The 17763-nt window shown below is 30.5% G+C and overlaps 2 protein-coding genes and 1 pseudogene across 5 annotated transcripts in view; 1 reads left to right on the top strand and 2 right to left on the bottom strand.

The window, feature by feature from the left end:
* LOC115242375 overlaps nucleotides 1-723 on the top strand; it is a 3919-nt pseudogene extending 3196 nt beyond the window's left edge.
* On the bottom strand, nucleotides 691-4827 carry LOC115242392 (adenosine deaminase 2-like). The gene is made up of 4 exons (XM_029818650.1): nucleotides 3941-4827; nucleotides 2333-2918; nucleotides 1930-2250; nucleotides 691-1648 (listed from the first exon to the last, which is right to left on the bottom strand). Exons 1-4 carry the CDS (start codon nucleotides 4266-4268, stop codon nucleotides 1207-1209), a joined length of 1677 nt encoding a protein of 558 aa, XP_029674510.1. The 5' UTR covers nucleotides 4269-4827; the 3' UTR covers nucleotides 691-1206.
* Nucleotides 4828-6180: 1353 nt separating this feature from the next.
* The window catches only part of LOC115242399 (abhydrolase domain-containing protein 2), a 16580-nt gene continuing 4997 nt past the window's right edge, over nucleotides 6181-17763 (bottom strand). For 2 of the 4 annotated variants that reach the window (XM_029818661.1, XM_029818662.1), the window contains 6 exons: nucleotides 12423-12595; nucleotides 12100-12267; nucleotides 11486-11672; nucleotides 11165-11363; nucleotides 10933-11083; nucleotides 6181-10857 (listed from right to left, as the gene is read on the bottom strand). In XM_029818661.1, coding sequence (XP_029674521.1) covers nucleotides 10688-10857; nucleotides 10933-11083; nucleotides 11165-11363; nucleotides 11486-11672; nucleotides 12100-12267; nucleotides 12423-12595 — 1048 coding nt within the window. In that variant the 3' untranslated portion in view covers nucleotides 6181-10687. The remainder of the gene's footprint in view (nucleotides 10858-10932; nucleotides 11084-11164; nucleotides 11364-11485; nucleotides 11673-12099; nucleotides 12268-12422; nucleotides 12596-17763) is intronic. The other 2 variants (XR_003885041.1, XR_003885042.1) reach the window with 2 other exon arrangements.

Below are 17763 nucleotides of genomic sequence, written 5' to 3'. Positions count from 1 at the left end.
CGGTTCAGCTTGAATTCGATCGATTACTCGATAAGGATAGAACGAGCTGGTTCAATAGTCTCATATATGACAAATATTTATCAAGATAAATTTTCATTTTTTGAGATGAATAAAATTATGTGATGACAATTGCTAGTGTGAGTACGGATTAGCAAATTTCATTCGCAGAGCAAAGACATCGTGACCGCTATTTATTCCAGCGATTGAACAAAGGCGACGCCACGAGAACGCAGATCGCTAGTATTCATCATAATAAACAGAAAGGAATAATGTTTTTCTATCATGGAATATTTGCATGATCACTTAACACCTTTACCTGGGTAAATTATTAAATGCGAAAGGAACATAAATTTACATGTATTGCGTAAAATTCTGTGAATCGTTAGATTTATATTTATAGTATTAAAATTACTGTTATAGCAGCGTAAATTATTTATGCTTATTGCAGAGCAAGTTAATTACGCAAACATAGATAGATGGTTTTCAAGTCTTATAACATAATCCCCAATAGATATTAATAAAATTATTAATAATATGGAATAATTCAAAAAATAAAAATTAGTAATATACGGAAATAATATTCATATTATTAATATAAACCTAAATCTCAACATAGGACATAAATAAAAGAGGCCGTGAGCATAATAATGAGGAATTTTATTTTCGCAGATCTGCAATATCTCTTATTCAGCTTACGATCTCTTGCAACAGGCATCGAATTAATCGTTACCTCGTATATAGTAAAAAAATAGAATCTTATGTTATTTTTATATCTTATCGTATAAAACGTAAAACACGGGCAATATCCCTTCGAAGAATCTTCCTTCACATTAATAAGTTTCTTCAACGAACGTAATGCTCAGAATGAACGCGCATTAGAAATATTTTCTGCACAGTAATACATCGTTAGCGAACATAATGAGGTAGCAATAATTCATATAATATAAATATAATACATAAAAAAGTACAATGAAAGAATTCTATGTAATTTTTAAATTTAACGCAGTTTTTTTAGAATAAAACGCAGTTTTAATGATTATATTGAGAAAGTTAAAAAAACAAAGCTTCCTCTATGAAGAAGCAAAACAAATACATTTTGCGAGAACAGAAATATTATCTATAAATAATCTAATAATATTTTTGAGTTATATTAAATGATATCATTCTTCGATGTTCCAGCAGGGATATACCTTTTCATCTTATTGATTATGTGTATTGGGAATTTAAAGAAGGCTGAAATAGTCTTTGCCATCTATTGTCAATAAGATATGGCTGGACCAATTCGTTTATGAAAATGTTCCACTTATCCTGCCATCGAATTAACGCATTATTTTTCTCTTGGCTGTTCATGCTGCTATAAATCAGCGAATTCATCGCCAATTGCTTCAGACTTCTAAGATCCGAGTTGGCACTCATGAGACCCATGAAAGCTTCATAAAAATCGTAACTGAGTCCTTTAACGCCCCATAGGCCGGGATCGTCGCTCGAAACTACGACGGGCGAGCCCAACGCAAACATAGCGGTCGCGGGATGATTTCGCATGTCCTTCACAAGGCTGAGAACTTGATTCGAGATGGGACAAATCTCCACTGCGATTCCCATTTGCTGCACAAGGTTCCATAAAAGTGGATGCTTCGTCAATGCGTATCTGAAGAAATATTTTGAATGTCAATGTGTGCCATTTTATGCATTATATCAATCATAGACTGCGAACGATATTTTAAGTAAACTGTGTTTCGATATATCGCAATCTACTTTATTGAATTTCAAAATAAAAATTTAGATAAACTATTAATAAAGAATCTTAAACAATAAAGTAAAAATATCGTAAAAAACGCAATATTTTTGCATTCGACATGTTAATTAATTAATGTTCCTATTGTGAATTTTCTAAATTAATTTTCTTTTAATTTTATTAGCGCTGCTCACCCGTGGCCGATACGTTTGGTATTGAGCAGCAAAGCATCGAAAAGATTAAAGTCAGTGGACACTCCGTTCCAATTGGTCTCTCCGGCGTGGAAGAAGAATTTAATTTCCGGGTTAACGGCGTTTAACTTGTCGGCGAACTTTATGAGAGGTTCTCCTTTGTCCTCCTGGCCGACCAAGTCGAAACCAATTACGAAGTTCGGATAATGTTCCGTCAATTGCACCAGCGTTTTCAGGTATTCGTCTAGTTTTGTTTCATTGATGGACCGCCTCGGTGAATATATAATCTTAACGCCAAGGAAATCGGGATGATCCCGTACAAACCTATCATACATCTATTTTATTACACATCCCTTTGCTCACAATACTTGGTTATGAAAATAAATTTAAACAAAATGCTTCTTACCTATCGGTGATGTTCTTGAGAATTCCCGCCATTTCCAGCGATCCATAGATTCTGTCAAAATCATGTAATGAGAATAGTGTCGATCGTATTTCCGCGTACATCACATTATCTTCGTAGAACTCCTGTAGTACGCGGTAATAAAGATCTTCGAAGATAGGTCGATAGGACAGCCAGGAGTGCATAAATTTGAAAATGCTATTGAACTTTTCCCATGCCTTGTCGACGGTGCTATAAGCGCTTCTCGGATTTTCCGTGATCATGGTCATCGACCGTCTGATTCTATCGTTGATTGCATCGGCCTGTTGTAGATCCCGTCGCACCTCGCTCAATAATTGCCAGTCGCAAGTTTTGTCAGGATTCTTAAAAAACTTGAGTTGCAAACTGCCGTTTTGATCGCATACATATAGATTCTCACGATAGGTCACATTGTTGAGTTTATAGTCGAGCGAGACGATGGCGGACTCGTGAGCATGGAGAACGGCGCCCTTGGGCATTTTACGTAAAATCTTGAATACCTCGGATTTTTCTATTTCCGATATGACCTCCAGGAAGTTACGCGATGGTAGAAAATTATTGCTGGTAAGCCCTGCCCGAAATATAAAGAATTTCTATTATAGGGATATCTATTATAAATCAAACATTAGATATTTCATTATCAGCTGTAACAATGATGTGTAATATTAATGTTGTATCACTTTCTGTCGATTTCTCTTTTCCCTTATTTTATATACGTATATTTTTCTAAGACTCATTTTCCTTTTCTTTTCTTCGATGATAAGAATTTTTATCATTAATGTAATTATGATTGTAAGTAGAAATGTGGAATTATGTGCTTCGTCAAAATCTTATTTCAAGAAGCATTTTAGTTTTTGTTTGTAATATGTTTTAATACTGGATGTTTTGTTAACGTTGAATAAATAGTGATATATCAACAACAAAAATTGTTCCTCGATATCTTGCGCTATCAATTCATGGTTTCGTGCACGATTATTCATAACGCGGTTTCGAAAACATGAATTATAAAAAGACCGCTTAGAAAAGGAAAATTCTCCCTAAAAAAAATAGTTTCAAAGATTAAATCGATATAATAGTTAGTAGTTTAAGCCATTATCAACTGTTTCCGTGTTTTTCGTTAGATCTTATCACGTTATCATTTTCATATGTTAATCTTTATTTTGCTTATTTTTCACTACCCTATTTTTTATGTCAACTTGTCTCATTATTTTTGTGTATTTGGCATCGAGACACTATCGCATCTCTCAATCAGAGAACAACAGACAATAATATGCTATGACATAACGGTTCCTAAACAGAAAAAAAAATAAAAAGAAGACACAAAAAAAGCTAATATTTATTTCGCGAACAAATTAATGTAATGTGAACGATTTGATATTTAATTATACATTGAATATGAAAAAAACTTTCGAATTTTTTTGTTACAAAATTTGTTTTTGAACAACGCTCAAAAACTCATTCTATGAAAAAATATTGCACCAGAGATTGATCATTAATCTAACAAGCTATGATTATTTTCTTTATTTAAATAATTGCAGACTACATGCGGCCACGTTTACGCATAAATTTGTTGCAGGAATGATAAAATTGAACCTTCGTGGATTTCTTGGCACTTGATTGACATCAGAATCTTATTCGCAATTAATTCCATGGGATTGAGTTCTAACTGGCCGCCCAGGGAAGATCGCGTTTCATTCATCATCAGTTTCCTTCGTAATTGCCAGTAGTAGTTCTGTCGTATGAACTTTCGCGCGTGCATGAATTGCGCATTGATCACGTTGCCACAGATCAGGATCGTCAAGGTGAACAAGATCAACCAAGTCATGTTGATCATAAAAAACTGTATTTTACCAATTACACACGAATTATCGTTGTCATATAGTCTCGCCTTGATAAAACACTTTGCATCAAAAGGTGACATTCGATTCTACGTAAAATAGAACTGTGTGAACGTTACGGCTGTTCGATCACCACTGAATAATTCTCACTACCAGAACTACCATTATAAGGGTACTCGAGGAGTGGTGTATAATGAGAACCCCGGTAACTCTCATTAGCAAAGTCGTTTGTTGACCATGTGTATTGTTAACGACCAATGACATATGCCCATATTTCCCAACTATATAAATCAAACATTCAGGCAGAAATCCACATGCGCGATCGCAAATATACGTGTAAATTTATTTATATAGGGGTCATAATAAAAAAATTTGAGTATATTATGACAATATTGCGCACGATATAATTAGATATTTAAAGAAGAAAGACTTGTTATTCATTAGATTTTTAATCGATTTTTCTTCGGCTAATTTAAAATTAGGAGAATAAACAACAACACACATTCTAGACCAATCAAACAACCTGTCTAAGTATTAAGAATTATAAAGAACAAGAATCTTGCACGTCTCTGCGATTTAAAATAATATTTCATGTTAGCCAAAGACTTTATCAAAAATTAAAGAAACAATTATAAATTATTTCCGTTTTTCTTTTTCTTATCGAATCCTTTATACACTTAATTAAATTATGCAAACATAAATAATACGTCTGCATAATTTAATTAAGTTGATTGTTACGTAAATAATGTTTACATATATGTGCACGCGTGAAAATTTTATAAAATAAATATATATTGTGACCACTGGGTTGCGTTACAAGAAAAGCTGTTGTTTTATAGTTATTTTCATTTTGTACCTCAATGAAAATAAATTTTTATAGACTAATAAGAGAGAGAGGATATAGTATCTGGTGATGAATTATCATGATTATCGCTCAATACAGATATAAATACGTGCCGAATAAGATAGAAACCTAATTGCAGAATGGATATTCTATTACATTTTATCTTATCTTAATTCTTTCATATATTCACTCTTGTTATTATCTTACATCTTAGGAATTTGCATTTTTCTAATATGCATATATGTAAAGTATTCTAGTAAGTGGTCTTTTCCTGAATTGTCTTTATCACTTCATCTGTCAGAATTTTAAAATAAATTAGATATTGAAATACTGATTAAATCTAAATAATTAATACTAAAATAATATTTAGAACTAATATTTAAAAGCAATTCTTATTCTCTTGAGCATTATGGATTATATTCGTCAAACGACCTCGTTTTTTAAAGTAATATAATAATCAATTTCATATTATACAGGGTGCTCCCGGATTAAATGACCAAATATAAAATATAAATTTAGGACTTCAAAACAAAAATAATTTTCTTTTGAAAGTATGATCGCAAAGAATTCGTTCAAGAGATATTGACTTCTTAAGTTACAGAACTATAGAAATGGATAATATCGAAATGTTTCTTTTTTTTATTTGAAGATCATTGACAGGCTTGTGCTTGCACTGTAAACAAAGTAATTTATTAACATTAAATCATTAAAACGGAGGATATCGCAAGCGTGCGAAAAAATAACAGATGCACAATATTAATTAGCCATTCGTTCTCTCATCGATAGGTGCAATGCTGTCTCTGGACTAGAGACCATCATTGAACAAAACATTTAATAATTAAATTTTGATTATTATAAAGCAATAAAAAGAATATACCTAGATTATTTCGACATTATTCATTCCTATATTTTAAAACTTAAGAAGTCAATATCTCTTGAACGAAGCGTTGACGGGCATACTTCCAGAGGAAATTTTTTTTTTGTTTTGGGATCCTATATTTATATTTCAAATTTGGCCATTTAACTCAGGAGCACCCTGTATATTCTTTATAATTTTTTGTTTTCTTTTTGCCTATATGCGTGCACGCATACAACTGCATATGTCCACAATATTTTTTTAGGTTTTTCATATTTGTCAATTTTTGAAAACCTATAGATTATATTATTAATTAGAGCAAGTTTCTCTCTCTCTCTCTTTCTAGTTGCGCAATTAAAAGATCATAAGGAATAAATACATTCGACTAAACGTGTTACAAATGGATTAAAGGTAAATAATGATAAAAAAGATCGTTACGCCACACGATACATATATTGAATCGTTATACAAAATAGTCTGCATTATTATACGTGACCTAACGAGATTCATCTCTGCGTAGCATCTCGAACGGGAAATCCGGGAATTCCGAATCATGTACAAAAGTCGTCATGTTTTATTCTCCTTCGTTTAACGCTGCATACAAATTACAAATGATTTAAGGAGACATTCTTATGTAAAATTTCAAAAACTTGATTATCTCAAATCCCGATAAAAAAAAATATCTTTCAACGCAATGTTTTAAAATGTCATATTTTCTTACATACATGATTTACAAAACATTACAGTCTTTTTATAAAGATAAGTAGTATTAGGTAAGTGGTATTAGGTCGTTATTCACAACATCCAAGTGCAAATAGTTTAAATACATTCATAAAATGTAAATTGCAAAAATACCTTTAGGAAAAATCCGTTAAAAGAAAGAATCAACTTCCTCGGCTATTATTAGAATTTTTGTACAAATTAAAACCAAAATCGATTATTCATTATGTTACTCGTCAATCTAAAGGCATTTATGCTTTCGTAAACACATTTTAGTTAGGCAATATTATTTTTTCACATTATCACAAAATCTCATAAATCACGGAAATTTTTGATAAAGAAGATATGGCATTCTATATTATTTGATTCACTTCTCTGCAATGCGTAGCACTGCGTAAGATAAGAACGTGAAAACAAACATTCCTTCAACTAAATTAAGCTAAATTGAGTCACGTAAATTCTAAGTTACTACGTATACATTGTTGCTGACTTAAATCAATGCGGTTTCAGATAGATACAAGCGAAGGATACATTTACATTTCCAGACAATAAACGTGCCAATTACTGATTATTCGGAAAAAATAGTTTATAACACTATCCGAAAATGTATAAGCATACTTCTCTCACTCGTTCTTTATTAACTACATATTTCTATTAGGGACAGTGAACGCATTAAGCTATATCGTAGGTAGCTGTAATAATCACGATATCTCATAAGAGGATCGCATTTGATCGCACACATAAATTGAATAGTAACGAGAGATAAGAAACTTTCTTTCTCGTAAACTCAATAAGAAGAGCATATTGCATCTTAATTCAAATATTGTTATATATATCTTTTTTCTACTCCTAAGTGTTTTTTCATATATGTATGCGTGAATATGTGTATATGCGCGCGCGCATATGTGTGTGTTACATAAAGGATTTCATATAATTACATGAAATTGCAAATAAAACATACATTCTGTTATACAAACCTCTCTCTCTCTCTCTCTCTCTCTCTTTTCATCATTTAATATTACGTTAATTACAAAAATGCACGTGTTATTTTTGATCAATATTCGTTTATAAATGCAGTTCATATCGCAACACAAAAAGAAATTAGTAAAAGCGAGGAATTGTTCAACTTTCTAACATGTCAATATAATTATGTTAAATTACGTATATCACACAATCCAGCTGTAAAAAGATATAACGATGATATTACATATTGAATCGTCGTTGCTTGTTTATTGTTAGAGTAACTCTTAATTTAACTGCACATATTAATAAGTATTCTTTTTTATTTATTTCTTGAATGCTTTATAGAATTACCTTTGACTAATTTTAGCTGAAGAAACATTGAAATCTGTATTTTTGTGATTTTTTAAACGCCTAAAATTTTTTACTCACAGTATCGTAATATATTTAACATACATCAAATTTCGTTAATGTTGTATTTTGAGTATTGTAGATGTACTATTGATATCATCAATATATAAAAAATAATCACTTAAAATCATCTTCAATAAATTCTAAAATATTAAAATATTTTATGGAAAAGTATTTCTGATAAGATAAAAGTTACTTGGTTTCAAAAGAAACTTTCTCTGATAACTCAGTTTGTTCCAGATAAAGATCTCGAGATTTCTAATTTTCATTTTTGTCTTTTTAAACAAAGATATGTGTTTTTTGATATATAAGTCGATTCTTCTCATCATTCTACATTAAAAAGTATTAAGACAGAATCATTAAAAAAATCAATAATGTACAAATATTTATAATTTATTTCGATATTATGTTATGTTATAAAATGTATAATATTTTATCCAGTATTTATTTTCCATAAAACATCAGATTTAAAAATGGCAGTTTCTAGTGTGATTTACTCTGTATATTTGTGCTAATGTCAATATAGTATGAAAATGCAGAGGAAATTGCTCATAAAAAAAGAATTGGTCAAATTAAAAAAAGGCCATTTATGAGATAATAGTGAAAAATAAATACATATCATATATCTAAAGAGATTTCATCATATCTAATTCTTGCCATAAAATATTTTAATCAAAAGCATTATTCGTAAATTTTATTCGTGTGTATTTTATGTCTTATTGTCTTTCGTTATTTTCTTTACGTGAATTGTACAAATAAAACTCACAAATATGGTGCAATATTCGATACATTACAATTTGATATCGACTTATTTACGGCGATTGCTTCCATGTGATTAGAAAGCGAATTTACTCGAATGTTTGATTCTAGATATAAATGCTTGCATTATCTATAGTATTATGGACCGAAACTTGCCGGAATAAATCAACAAATTAAATCCTTATTCTAAATACGCGAAATTATGATTCAATCGCGTGTAAATTATACATCACTCGCGTCATATAAATAGTTTGAGTAAAAACGTAGTCAATTACATCGCACGGTTAAATAAAATTGTACATATAGCCATTATTAATGTTACCTATAGTACCGTTTGAGAAATCATTATCAATTCTAGTAGAAAATAAATATCAGTTAAGCCATGCGATCATACATAAATATGTAGCAATTTATAAATGTATCGATTAAAATATATTGTCTAGCATAAGAAATTATTGCATATTGCACATTAACTTTATCGATATGGACTCATATTGATGATTTAAGAAATGTTTAATTTTTTTATCTCTGCATCAAATATAAAATATGTGTACAATCTGATGCAGCATATTTTAATCTATTATATTCCATATAGAATCAAAATTTATTACATTTTATGGACGAAGAAAATACTTTATATGCATCATATGGAACATAATGGATTAAACATTATATATTTTCATCAATATGCACCATAGTACTAAGAATATATCAAATTACATAATTGCAGATCCTGGTATTATATACTATCAATTTAATGTGCGATATAATATCCTGTAATATGTCACTTAGTATATCTCTGCATCAATATATCATTTATGGCCTATTGCATTTTTATAGATTATTTCATAAACACTTCTTATCCAATATACAAACATACAATTTATATACAAATTTGCAATATACAAATTTACTATCTATTAATCCACTGGTAATAAGGTTAAATTTGTAAATTTTTTAAATTGACTTTATAAAAAAAAAATTTGCTACATATAATTCTAGTTTAGAAAAGTATTATTTACAAAGTTTGGTGTATATACACTCAAGTACATTTACGAAATTTTAGACTTACATAAATTGAATTTGTGATTTAATAGATTTCTTTGTAAATCTAACGTTATCACCCAGTCATGGATTTTAATAAGCAATATACATAGTATATCCCCACATATGCAATATATGGCGAATTTCTCATATCGATAAAGCTAATAATTTTAGAATGCAATCAGAATGCGATTATCAATGTTTTATGTAAATATTTAGCCTACATTATTACATATATTGTACATAAATACACAAGTTCTTCTCAGTGAAAAGTACACAAGATACTCTGTATTGCATTGAACTGACAGTGTGTATCATAATAATCGTTTATACAGTGAGCAGTTCTAACAATGTGTTAACGACCATTAAAGGTCTTGTCATTGAATCGTCGTCCTATAGAAGATCCCTGAGAAAGAAGCGTTAGTATTTAGTAAAACATGCAAAATTTATTTATTTCTTTTTTCTTTGTTTTCTTTTTTGAAAGATTAAGCCATCTGATTTTGATTGTATATGAAATTGTATAATAACAAAAATTCCACTTACTGTAACTATAAAAAGTCGCGCAATATTTAAAATTTATCTGGAATTCCGAAACTGCAATTTTGGAAATATCAGTGTGAGCAAACGTTTGTTATTTTACAATCACACCTATCACTTATTTCCCTGTATTACCTGTATAAAAAGATGCAACCTTGTCTATTTCATTTCATGAAATGACTCAATTAAATATCAAATATTTTTACTAATTTAAATTTGTCGTCTCTATTCTCCATACATTTTCTTCGCAAATTTCGAACGTGAGTCAAGTGCAGATCTCTTTGACAGATCTCACAACAAGATTAGAATGTATATGACGCGTTGCCAATCTATGCCCAATAATACAAATATGTTAACCAAGCTCAATTAAATTAAGAAGTTTTAAGAGCCTTATCCGCGTGCGCTAGAGTCAAAGATCCAACGAGAGATACTAGGGTTCGATCCAGCCATGTTATAGGATTAGGATACAGAAAACCTCCTTCGTAGAAACCTAGATGACCTCCGTGAGCCAATTCCACATATAATGTGTTTAAATGATTTGCTAAAATTAAGAATTTTGATAATAGTACATTCTTACTTACTATACTCATTGTATATATGCAATATATATATCTACCTGCGTGCTCTTTAATTGGATTTAATAATACTTCTGGCACGATAGGATCGTCTATCGCGTTGATGAATACCATCGGCGTTGTAATATTATCCAAATAAAAGATACAACTACTCCATTTATATAATTCTTGTACAGATCTAAAGTTGTGTATCTAAACAACAAAACAATTCATAAAAATTAAAAATTCCCCGTTTAAATTATCTGGTAGTATTTGAAGAGAAATTGAACTTACTCTTCTCGTGTACGCTTCATCTAATTCGGGTAATGTTGCCGCAGAAATTATATCGTGTTCGTTCAAATTATACCTCTGTTTTACATCTTCGCACAAAAGCATGTTTTTATGCTTTAGTATAAGATTCTTCATCGACTCTGTCATTACATAGAGATAGAAGCGTCTAAAGTTCTGCCAGTTTAATAGAATTTTCGTTCCTCTAAAATAAAATATATATATATTTAACAAATTAATAAAACAAAAAAAAAATGTACAATAAATTAATATTTCTCCTTATTGATTAACATTTTAATTGTTAATAAAAAAAGTTTGTTTAGTTACTCGAGAGCGTTGTATCCTTGACAAATCGATATTCCTCCTATAATGTTGGGCAATTTATTGGGACCTCGTTCTCCGAGATATTTTGTCACTAAATTACCGCCCAAACTATAACCGATGCAAACTATTTTGGTATTAGGATGCTTTTCTATCAGATTTTGTAACATTGTGCTGTAATCGTCCGTGTGACCTATTCGCAAAATACACATTATAAGGTTTATCCCAAATTGAATGAAAGAAACAAATTTAATATAATATAAAAAATTATATAACACAATATAAAATCATATTTACTCAATAAATCAATATATCTGAAAAGAGAGGATAATTTTATAAGAATTTTCAACATTAAATTCGAATAAGTAATTATATATTTGACATAATTACGGTTATGTAATCTCTAAGTTTAGATTAATAAAGCAATATAATTTCTTTCTCTCTCTCTCTTTCATTGTAAAATCCGATACTATTCGATATTAAAATGGTTTTTTTCCACAGCTGTTATAATTCCCGATATATACACATACATGATATAAGAACTCTGTTATTACTCGCAGACTTTCCTTGATCGACCGCCTTGTCGCGGCGGAACAACTTTTATCGATCGCCATACATACCGTAAGAAAATATCCTTGGTGCTGTGATCTTGACACTGGAAAGGGCTCCTACGTGATTAAGTACTGCGCATCGATAGCCATGACATTGTACAAAATGCACGAATGTCCTGATGTAAACACTTTCCGAGCTGTTGCCGATACCGGGACAGATAGCTATCGTTATGTCATCTGGAGAACAGCAGTTATTAGTAATAGTAATACACTTTCTTATTCTTTAAATTTTTTATTATTAAACACGTTCTCTCCTAAGATAAATAAATATAAATAAATCGCCAAATGTGTTTTGCTCTTTGAGAAATCTGAAATTAATTTTTGAACAATACCTTCATGTCCGTTGGTCAGCGGCTGATAGAGATCATACGAAAGAGTAGTATCATCCGAAAGAGCGATGTACACGCGTTCACCAATGGGCCAAGGGCACCGAACGCGCCCTATGACACTGTGAATAATAGTTTGTACGTGTCCGCTGAAACCCCACAACCTCGTTGGTTTGTATCTAAAACAGGCCAAGGACCATAACCGTTTTTAACTTATGTGTACCGAAATATACTGAGAAATTACTGACACTTATTAAAAAAATGTAGCTAATTTAACTTTATCAACCTGTCATTTCGTTTTTCGTTATTCCCTTGTGTGTGTTAACGGACGCTAAAGATTTTTAAATTTCAAGGGCAATAAAGAAATTAACGACCTAGGAAAGAATGGACATAAGATCATATATAATTATATATATCCATTTTTTTCTGAGGGAAAGACAATTATAATTATTAAAATTAAAAGAAAATATGATTATAAGATATATATAAACAATTAGAAATCTCTTAAATTTGCTGCATCTTTTTAAAAGCGTGTCCCACTTTTTTTATGAAAACGATGATCGATGAGAACTAAATTAAATTCAATCAATATTTGTACACTTTCTTCACGGCGTACTATAATCCTGAACAAACTCTGAAGTATAAATTTCACCCGAGTAGATATTTACGATATTAGATAATTACGATAGTAGATAATTACGATATTGTAACGGTACTAGATATGCCAAAAAAGATACTCAAGAGAACAGCACATGTGCTTGAAAATTTACTATTAATTACCGCGGTAATTACGAATCGAGATGTAAATTACGCTTAAACAATCAAATATTAAAATATTTTTATTTTGATAATGCATATATGCTTCATACATTGAAACAAATTTTGAGACATAGATATCGATTAATTAAATACTTATTTCAAGTATCAATAATAATCTTTATTCTCGTAAAAAACACATTATTATTATCAAACTGATAACGATATTTTTGTTACATTTAATTTTAAGTACAAAATCGAAAAAAACATGACTTTGCGTAAAAAAGATAAATGATATGATATCATTCTATGAAATTAATTTATTCCTTTAGAGTAAAAATACGTTGATTTTATAATATAACATAAGATCTATCAAAAGATCTAAGAATTAAAAATATTTTTTGAAGTTGCTATAGTTCTGTTTCATTTCGTGAGGCGCATACATTCTTTACGTTCATTTTTTTTTTTTTTTTAAGGAGAAAACTACGAATGGACTTATAGTATATCACGCATTTCACTCGGCAAAACGCAAATCGGTGAAAAGCGGAGTCGAACAATAGACCGCATCGTTAAACTCCTTTATAGAGAAGACAAGAAGTCGTAGTGGATTAGTGGAACACGGGGCAAAGCGCTAAATAAAATAAATCTACAGAAAAACTTGAATAAAAAAAAAGTTTATTGTTATAGATTGCGAGAAATATCTGTATATCAATAAGATTCATCGTTGGCAAGAAAATATATTCCGTGAAATCGCTAAATGAAGTATCTACTGACATAATTACACATATCTATTCGATTCACAACGACTTCTAGAAACCATCCGAGAAGCCTGTATAATTTGTTTTGAAAGGCTCAAACCTTTCTCCTTTTGCTACCATCTATAAATCGCAAGAACACTGTAATATTTAGTATCTAATTATTGTCATAACCATATGCGGTTACAGCTGCCAAAGAATATACGGCATTTGGGCGATTATTAATACAACGACATATGCATGAAATGACATCGACCATATTACTGCATTTTAAAGGCAGAAATGTATAAAGTTACACGACAAGTTACGGATCAATAAAGTATACTAACATTATATCGATTGTCCAGAGTAGAACAGACTCACAAAGAATATACAACTCGCTTTCTCAACTTACAGAAAAAATATTTACTGCATCTTTATCTCAAAAAGTCTTTTAAAATTTCTTAAATACAGAAAAAACGCGATTTTAAATTCATTAGGAAATTAAAAAAGAGGGATTCAAAAGTTTATCATCAGAATTTCCTGCAAATGCTAATGATATATTTTCATACATTATCGATAGAAATTTAATCAGTACATTTGTTGCATTCGATCTGACGTTACTATCCACGCTTCTCCGAAAACTTGATAGAGCATTTTGATGATAATTATTTTTCAATTTCTAGTTCCCATTCTTAATATCATGTTTTCTCTGCTAACACAACTAGCATAAGATGCTAAATCTAAATCGCTTAATAAGATACAGATTTTTACGTTTGTTTTTGTTCTCTCTTGCTTTCTATTTAATCTGTTTTTCTACGTGACTTAAATTGCAGCATGAGAGGAGAAAAGATCTGTCCTGAAATTTTGCGAATTATGAATCAACGTAAAATTCTTTCCTCTCGCAATGAGTTAGCGTAAAGTTGAACGTAGTGACAGTCAATGCACGTGACAATTTGCAGTTGTAAACGCAAGGAGAATCGTGTCAATACTATTCGCGCCACAGCTGCGAAATCATCGCACGAATTGTGACGTGATAAGGAAAAGTAGGGTAAACTATATGTCGGGCCCCTATAACTGCCAAAGACGTAGAAAAAGTTCTACGTTTTTATATATATATATTATAACGATAGTTTTTCCCCATTACTTCGATTTTCGATGAAGCGATAAAAATACGCGAAAACTCTGTTCTAGAATCACTATCCAATTTTGTAATTGTATTCCCTGATAATATGCTAATTTTTGTACACGTGAGAATTACATAATGGAACGTGGAAAGTTTGAATTATCTTATTTTAGAACTCCTCAAAAATATGCACAAAAGATTTTGTACTGACGTAATACTTTTAAATTATGCAATCTAGCCTTGAGTTTTTTTCAATAAAATGCAGAAAAGGTCAGTTTTTTTTTATTCTTTTGATAAAAATCACCTATAATATAACACGTACGTAGTGATTAATATTAGTATAAATATTAAATTTCGACGAAACTCAAATTTTAGCATCACAACACAGTGGTCATACAAAGATAATGTGTTTTAGATTATTAAAAATGTATATATTTTCTTATCACATTATCTATAGTTAGCTGAAAAATTCTATTTTCATATTAGATTACAAGATTATAATACATACATTCATATATTGGGTTGAACGGAAAGTTCGTGCCGTTTTTTACTAAGAGATGAAGATCGAAAAAACGGCACGAACTTCCCGTTCAACCCAATACATTATATTGCAAATTGATTTTTTTGTTTAGAGTTCACGGTCATGGCTAGTATAATCGATCAAAAAACCTGAAAGCTATCCATATTTGCTGAACGTTATTACATTGTTCGTCATTCGATCAGGTATTCCAATTATCAAAAAATATCTATACGTAATTGGTAGTAACAAATTATTTTTACTTTTATAATATATAATATTATAGAATATACTTTCACTACCCATTTCTCTACCATCGTTACTATAATATAAACAAAGATTATTTAATATATAATATTAATTTATACAATACGGTCAAAGAGTATTTAAATTATTTTTTAGTAATACGAGAATGTATGTGCGAGCAATTTTATCATTTTGCTTCAATAGGCAAATTGCCTCATTCACTACATTAAATTAAATTCGATAAGTCATCACGTAAAATGAAAACTATCGATTTGCTAATTTTATAATTTCAAGAAAGAAAGAGAGAGAAAGAGAGTATTACATTTATTATCTTGCTTTAATATGCAAATATTAATCATCTATTATACTGAAAATTTGGTAAGACATTGCAGATGGAATGATTATTAATTTGCCAATTTCACAATTTTAAGAGTATGTATCACGTTAACAACGTCAACTTATTATTCGAACACAAAGTGAAAAATTTCAAAAATACATATCATTATAATAACTATGTCAATAGTAAGATAATCCGATTAGATAATAACTCAATTACATATTACGATTAAAAAAAACAAGCAGTTCATCTGTATTACCAAACGGCTTCTACATCATCAATGAAAAAACAAAATTAATTATTCACGTGTAATTCCTCATAACTTTTATGTTTTTCTATCATTCTGACATCTTATTCCGACTTCGTAAATCCTCGAGGAAAGATTCTACGGGCAAAACTATATTATTTTTCATAATTTACTATCCAACGAGATAATAATATCGGAAAATTAGAGCGCACTGTTGTGTGTGTGGTTTAATAGTTATTATATATTTATTTAGTATTTTTATTTTTATTTAGCACTCTAATGTATAACTGTATTAAACTTATTCGATTTCAGATAGTATCTAATTCTTTATAATATAGTTTGCGTGATTCCGTTTCAATTGGTCTGTGATTAAACTTATACGTGGAATCGCGAGTTAAAAACGGATCACGCTGATTATGAATGCGACATATATGCACGAGAGAATCGCTGTTTTTTACATGATAGTGAATGCGGAAACGCAAAAAATGCCCGTGAGAAGTTGAGTTGGGTGGTAATGACTCAAGAACGGCGTACTGCAATAGTTGCAACGTGTAGTCATTAGAAAGAAGAAAGCGACAAAATCATGACGAAGGGAAACAGCTCGGTTCTCGTGCAGCTCGCTCGCTCGAACAAGACGGAACCGATTTGAGCGAATTGCGTGCTACAACGACTCGATCTTCGCAAGAGAAGCAAAGTAACGATCAAATATACGATTGACGTGAGAGGATGGCACGACAATCGGACGATCAAAATCTATAATTTATGATTTTCGCCGCCGTACATTCGAACGTTAGAAAAAGCAACAACAGACGGGAAGTAAAAGCAATACTTGACAGCTGATTGCTAAGAAATTTCACGATTTCTCAATAAACTGCGCGAGAAAAGTCCTTCAATGTGGGATCGGGTAATAATCATCTACCGCGATATCGCGTGAGCGAGAAATCGGGAACTGTGGAATTTCGATAAGAACAGTTTTCGACATTAAATCATGTATTCCTTGGACACTTTAAAAAAACTATTATTTTTTAGTATAATTTATTTGTGCTAGCCGAGAAACCTAACGACATTTACGTTGATGTAAGCATCAGATATTAAACTCGAATAAAACTTGTGGTTGTTTTCAATCAATACATCAGTCAAACATTTATATTTGTAATTACATTCTTGAATCATCGGTTATAGAGGCAAACGTGCACACGTGACGTTACTATTTTTTCTATATGCAATACAAAGTTAAAAATCGTTGCATGTTTCCGCTTTCTTAAGCGCTTTCATGCAATGCAATTGAAAGAAAAAAGAAATTACAATTAGCAATCAATTTATTTGACCAATGGAATGTTTTTTTTATTATTGAATTAAAACTTTTCTATGATATTAGCGTCAC

Source organism: Formica exsecta, unplaced genomic scaffold (assembly GCF_003651465.1).
Source record: "Formica exsecta isolate Colony F162 unplaced genomic scaffold, ASM365146v1 scaffold591, whole genome shotgun sequence".
Classification (NCBI taxonomy): domain Eukaryota; kingdom Metazoa; phylum Arthropoda; class Insecta; order Hymenoptera; family Formicidae; genus Formica; species Formica exsecta.
Note: the sequence above shows the minus strand (reverse complement) of the source record. Positions and strands in the feature narration are given on the sequence as shown.